The following is a 7,179-nucleotide window of genomic DNA, read 5'->3' as shown; positions in this document are numbered from 1 at the left end:
TGAGTAGTAAACTCAAAAGTCTCATGAAATCACTGGTAATAACCTCAAAAATCTCCTTGTATTACTTATCACATACCTATTGAGACAAAATTCACAGAGATTACTAATTCTTGGCCAAATTACACACTGTAGGAACTAAAACTAGGAATAACAAACATTTGGTTATTTGAGGTTATAAAGAAAGTTGGGCCAGGTTATGCAGGGCAAAAATCTCTTAAGTTCTTAATTTTCAATTAATATTTTTGCCTGTGTTGTACATATTAGGGTTCCTTGTGAGTATATATTCAAAAGTAAAAATTCTTAAACTCATGTTTTTAGTGAAGATAGAATAATATCTCAAAATCTAAAGACTCTTTAGTCCTAGTTCTACATTAGACAAACTCAGTTTTTCTAATATATTCTCATGGTAAAAAAAATTTTATGTTCCATCAGTATTGAGAAATATGACTATAAAATTATTAAAATGTTTTTTTCATACAGGAAAATAATATAATCTGTATACCTGAATGTATTTATTTTTCTTTTTATGGTAATCTAAAGGGATCTATAGTCACTGGAAAACTCTTTTTTAGAGTTCTTTCAGAGACTACCAATCATGAAAAAAATCAATGTCATTACTTCATGCAGACAGCAAATGTTATATTCACAACAGTGACTAAACAATAAGTATGCAGAAATAAATTTAATAAAAAAAATTACTAAAATTGCAAAAAAAGTCTAAAAAACTCTGTTGTTCTATTTGAATCCCTATCTTATACAATTACAAATAACTTTGGAATATATAAAAAAAATCATATCTACTCTCAATGGCCAATGGTTGGCTCCCACTGACAATTTCCAAAAGAAAATGCTAATTTCCATGAAGGCTATTTCTGTACAAAAATTTAGAGATGATTAGATCTTAATTTTACAATGTAATTTTCAGTGCCAAAACATCTCCTTAAAAAAGAAAACAATAGGATATCATCATTCTTGTTTCCTTTCTCCATTAACATGCTGGAGACTATTCTTTCACTCATCTTTTTATGTATGTACATTGGTGTATATAGATATATGCACAAATAAATCAATTACACAATTTCATGTGAAAGAGATCATAATATGTATGTTACTGTTCTCACAGAACTCTTTTTGTTTGTTTGTTTATTTATTTATTTTGACAAAGAGAGAGAGAGAGAGTGGTGCAGAGAGAGAAAGTCCCAAGCAGGCTCCGCACTGTCAGCTCAGAGCCTGATGTGGGGCTCGAACCCACCAACCATGAGATCATAATCTGAGCTGAAATTATGAGTTGCACCACCTGAGTGAGCTACCCAGGCACCCCAGAACTCTTACTTTGATTTCTCTCTTTCTCTCTCTTGTACTTCCCTCATTTCTACCTCTACTCTTATTCCAGAAAACCCAGTGCTATAAACTTCATTTCTATTATCCATATATAGTTCTTAAAACCTCTGTTAGATTGAAAAGGATTTTCATTAAGTTTACTTGTTACTTTAGGTGAATAATCAATTATCGTTTTTATTATGGAAATTTCTGCATGTATATAAAAGTAGACAAAGGTAAAAATAAACAAAATTACTAATTAAATGAGAGGATCTCTTACAAATATATTAGTTACACAAAAACTACACTGCTTTTTATGATTCTTTTGTGACTGTTTCCACACTTAATTCTTTTATTTTACTGACTGGCCAGGTCATTTTCTTCTATGGCAGAAGAAAATAAGACACAGGTGACGGAGTTTGTTCTCATGGGACTTACAGATCTTCCAGGGCTGCAGGTCCCCCTGTTCCTGGTGTTCTTGGTCATCTATCTCACCACCATGGTGGGCAACCTTGGTCTGGTTGCTCTCATCTGGAAGGACACCCACCTTCACAACCCCATGTACTTATTCCTTGGCAGTTTGGCCTTTGCAGATGCCTGTACTTCATCCTCTGTAACTCCCAGGATGCTTGTAAATTTTTTATCCAAGAATCATGTGATATCTCTTTCTGACTGTCTGGCTCAGTTTTACATTTTTGGTTCCAGTGCCACCACAGAGTGCTTCCTCCTGGTAGTGATGGCCTATGACCGCTATGTAGCCATTTGCAACCCTTTGCTTTATCCAGTCATGATGTCCAATAACCTTTGTACTCAGTTCATTGGCGTTTCATATTTTATTGGTTTTCTACATTCAGCAATTCATGTGGGTTTGTTATTTAGATTAACTTTCTGCAGGTCCAATGAAATACATTGTTTCTACTGTGAAATTATACAACTTTTCAAAATTTCTTGCACTGATCCTACAGTTAATACACTTCTGGTTTTAGTCTTTTCCGCCTTTGTACAAGTCTTCACTTTTACGACCATCATGGTGTCTTATACCCGTGTCCTCTTTGCCATCCTGAAAAAGAAGTCTGAAAAGGGCAGGAGCAGAGCCTTCTCCACGTGCAGCGCCCACCTTCTCTCTGTCTCTTTGTTCTATGGCACTCTCTTCTTCATGTATGTGCGTCCTGGGTCTGGCTACACTGAAGATCATGATAAAATTTATTCTTTATTTTACACAATAATAATTCCTCTGCTAAATCCTTTTATTTACAGCTTGAGGAACAAAGAGGTTATAGGTGCCTTGAGAAGAATAATGAAGAAATAAATAGTGGCCAGACAATTTTCAAAATGTTTCTGTTTTACCTTCTGCTGATAAAAGCCCCAAGTCCTATAGATAAGTCACAACTCTGCCATTTCACCAGAAGGCTAATGGTCAGGGGACTCCATAAGCTCTGTGTGAAGCATCCCAGCTTCTGATTATGCTTCCTTGGATATGGGTCCAGTTTGGGACATTACCTATATAATTAGCTTACTTAGACACATTGCACTTTATTTTTATCTGAACATTTAGCTTTTGCAAATTAGTTGTTTTCTAGGGCCTTCCAAAATTCCAGATAGTTACAGAAAATTGGCATATAGAATTCATCATCTAGTTCATGAGTGAGCCCAGCCCATTGCTCTGGACCTGCAAATTAATAAGGCTTTGTTGTTTTCTGCCATACCCAGTAACTCTGGTCGACTGATAAAGTAAAATTCTGCTTCTTGGCAAAATGAAAAGTTCTACAGAAATTTGTGGATATCAGGAAGAAAATGGAAGCTGGCATGAGTTAAAGAATGAAGTAATGGGGCGCCTGGGTGGCGCAGTCGGTTGAGCGTCCGACTTCAGCCAGGTCACGATCTCATGGTCCGTGAGTTCGAGCCCCGCGTCGGGCTCTGGGCTGATGGCTCAGAGCCTGGAGCCTGTTTCCGATTCTGTGTCTCCCTCTCTCTCTGCGCCTCCCCCGTTCATGCTCTGTCTCTCTCTGTCCCAAAAATAAATAAACGTTGAAAAAAAAAAAAAAAGAATGAAGTAACAAAGTTACTCACAGCTCATAGTTATAACTCCATAGCTATAACTCCACATACAGTATCAGGGATACTGCATATAGCATGATATTCAGCAATTTATAAGCTTAGGAATATTTGAGTGCAATAAAAAGCAATTTCAGAGATTAGCCTTGTGGTTGCATTACTTTCCTATCAGTTTTAGTAGAAGCTGACTGGGCAGAGGCAAGGAGCCTGGATCAGAGACAAGAACCTCACTTAGGATGTAGATATGGGTGAAAACTGTGTCAGTGAATTCTCTCCTACTGATTTACGTCCAATTCAGGGACATGATCACTTAAAGCATATATATTTTTAAATTTATTTTAGACTTTTATATACATAAGTGATTCAACTCTTCTTTTGGCAAAACAATTATATTCCTTGAACAATCTGTTTTTTTTTCTTTTTGAGCACATTCACTTAGGAAAAGCCATTATTGAAAATAAGAATTAAGTTGAAGTTAAAGAATGAAAATATGCCTGTTGTTCTAGTGGTTTTAAAACACATTAGATCTTGTCAATAGTTCCAACAAATAGACTAAAAGTATTATCAAAAAATGGATGCATATAATAAATATCTCCTGTCACTTAAATTTATTTCTCATACATTATTGGAAAAAGTCAACGTGTTTGTATGGTCTTAAGACTAATTCTGGTTGGTCCCCAGTGACAAAAATTTCTTTTAAAAATATTCCAGATGATTAAGTTTATTCTGTTTAAAAGCCACCTGTACTTATAGGGCAATTTTCAGCAATTCCACAGTATTTGTGACTCATTTTGCAAACACTGTAAACTAAGTCTGTTTAACATTTTTATTTTCTTTTAAAGTAAAACCTCTTTTCTAGAATTTACTATTGGTCTTTTTAAAGTAATCCCTAAGTACTATTTATTATTTATGTAAATGAAATATACTTACTTCTTAATGAATGTACATGGTACATGTTTTGCTTGAAGTATCTGCAAAGGCAACTATGTGTTATGATATTTACACTCTTACAACCTTATAAGTGCACAAGTAACAGATGATTTTATCAAGATTATTTTCAATAATATCCCAGGTATTATGTTGTATTATCTTGGAAATAAAGGGTTAAGAACTGAACTGTAATCTTTTACTCCAGTTGGAGGGCCTTCTAAAGCCCTGACATTTATACACTCTTGCGATGCAAACTCAATAGATGCATTGACTTGGGATAAATTAGATTCTTGCTGAGGTTGGTATGAACTGATTGCTGATCCAAAATGTTCCTAAGTATGTTGTACATGAGGCATGTCAAGTATATCAAGATTGTTTACTGTATAGACTGTATTTTATGGAATGCAACTGCACTAAAAAATGGACATGAGGCAAACATCCGTCTAGGTGCTAGGTTACAAGCAAGTTACTTAAGCTGAGAGACTGTCAACCTTGCAAGTTCCCTGTGCTGAGTGATCTATACTTAGATCAGTTTGCATTCAGTGAATGAAGCTTTGGAAACTCTCGGGGTAGCCAAAGCTTCTGTCATGTTGCTGCTATGCATGCTGCTGCTTTACTTGTTCCATATTCTTGCTTAAAGCTAAGTGAACTTGGGCAATAAACTTGGGTAAATAAACACTGTAAGCCTATTGCATCTTGTGAATTTGACTGTCATTCTACATTTGAAATTTACTACAGTGGTCTTATTCAATGGCCCTTGTGAAGAAGGATGGGTAGAGAAGTTCTTTTGAGATTTGATGCTAGGATATCCACAAACTAATCCCTGGTTTGAGATAGTGGAAGTTTTTTGAGGCAAATTATGGGGTATAAATCTTATCAATGAAATTTAGGTTATAAAGTTTCAAATATCTAGGATTTAGCAGAATGGGTTAATAAACAAAGGCAAGTAGGGAAAATGGCTAGAAGCATTGCTTGTTGGTTATCAATAGTATTCATAAAATGGAATAGAAGATGAGTCATGAAGTTTTTTACTTGGCAGATATTATATTTACCTAGAAGTCAACATACTCACTGTCCATGAGAGAGAAGAACAAGACCAGGTAACCATGGAAATGACAGGGTACTGTTAAGTAATTGGGACATCTTTCAAACAAATAAACACTAGAAACCTGACGAGTTTTTGTTGGTATAGATACTCAGACCACATGATCAAGGGGCTTGGGATTTCAATGGTAGAGAATCCATTGAGTTTGAATGGAGATAATTAAATGGCCTGACTACTACGGACTTTAGTATACATTTTTCATTCCAAATAATGATACTACCACGGTTAAGGTAGAAATCTAATAATCTTACATTGAAAAGGCTACCCACCCAATTTTTTCACCTAATTATAAATAAAAGAAATGATAGTAAATATGTTCCAAATTCAGGTAACTTAGATTCTATATAGATAAACAATAAAATCATGAAAAATGCCTCTAATGCAAACTTTAGAGAAATTCAATGATAAGGACAGTTCATTATGCTTGGTACCCTTACACAATCTTGTAGGAGAACAAAATGCTATACAGACAGTTATGGCAAACTTGTTAGCAAGCTCCTTTTCCTGGATCTCAGTGACAGAAGAAAGTTTTGTGTTTTTCAAAAGAAAAGGAATAATCAATGATGGTATAGCCACATGGAAGTATTTTGGTGCCTCATGAAAGTTGGACGAAAAAGAAAGAAATTGGCAAAGGCGCTATATACAATTTGACAGTAATTTCTGGTTGGGAGATGGAAAACACCTGGCACTTTGGGCAACCACACTTACCTTGCTAAAAAGAACCATATAGAGTTGTTGTATTTAGTCCTGTTTGGAATATGTCAAAGGGTACTGGTAAAATAAAGTGAGTGAGTAAGGTGCAGGAATACTCTATTTGTTAAGGCAGTAGAATAAGAGAATTGAATTCTACTTGCAAAATATCGTCAGGGAAATCTAAAGATTAATGATTGGTCTAAGTTGAATGGCTTTGAGATGGTGAACAGTTTTCTGGTATCACCAGACTGGAACGCAATACATGATGATATCAGCAAGGGACAGAGAGGGCAACATTGGAGGGTCAAAGATAAAACTTTGAGGATAACATGATGCTGTGGTAATAGGTATCAGAGTTATATTAAATTACATATTGAAGTATGTGATTGTAAGAAGAGCCTGTAGAAATGTCACCTCTATCTGAATGTTTTATTCGATTTGATATGTTGTGAGACCAGAGAACTCCACCATTGCTTGCTAATATCTAATCAGGTCAAGTCTGCCTCCATCCATTTCTAATTTGCCACACAAACAGAATCTTTAGAATTGTGAAAACTCTCCTCTGTAGTGAATATTAAACAATACCAAATCCTTGGAGGACAATAATGCATTTCTGCTTTAAGAGATGATAGAAATAGGGACTTTAATCCCTGATTGACCAATTATATAAAGGTCCTATCTGGCATCTGAGAAAAAAGAGTTAATGAAGACTTACTATGACTTACTATGACTACTGAGGTCTAAATAATTTAGTTCTACTGATAATAATACTTCTACTGATAAGAGGTCCAGTGAGCTAAAGGTGATTGGTATGCTACTATAGAGTTGGCCAAGGATTTATGAGTTTTTTAAGGTTTATTTATTCTGAGAGAGAGAAGAGGGGGTGGGCAGAGAGAGAAAGGGAAAGAATCCCAAGCAGGCTCTGCATGGTCAGTATAGAGTCCAACATGGAGCTCGATCCCACAAACTGAGAGATCATGACCTGAGCCAAAATCAAGAGTCAGACACCCAAACGAGTGAGCCACCTAGGCATCCCAGATTTATGTTTTTATTCTAAATTCAGAAGAACTTTGAAA

General features: G+C 35.5%; 1 protein-coding gene across 1 annotated transcript; it reads left to right on the top strand.

The window, feature by feature from the left end:
• Positions 1 to 1,699: 1,699 nt before the first annotated feature.
• On the top strand, positions 1,700 to 2,629 carry LOC112849631 (olfactory receptor 5AC1-like). Its single transcript, XM_025913315.2, has one exon. It carries the CDS (start codon positions 1,706 to 1,708, stop codon positions 2,627 to 2,629), a length of 924 nt encoding a protein of 307 aa, XP_025769100.1. The 5' UTR covers positions 1,700 to 1,705.
• The last annotated feature ends 4,550 nt before the right edge of the window (positions 2,630 to 7,179 follow it).

Source organism: Puma concolor, chromosome C2 (assembly GCF_028749965.1).
Source record: "Puma concolor isolate L17-30 chromosome C2, mPumCon1.1.hap2, whole genome shotgun sequence".
NCBI classification, from domain to species: domain Eukaryota; kingdom Metazoa; phylum Chordata; class Mammalia; order Carnivora; family Felidae; genus Puma; species Puma concolor.
This window is presented reverse-complemented; position numbering and strand designations above follow the sequence as displayed.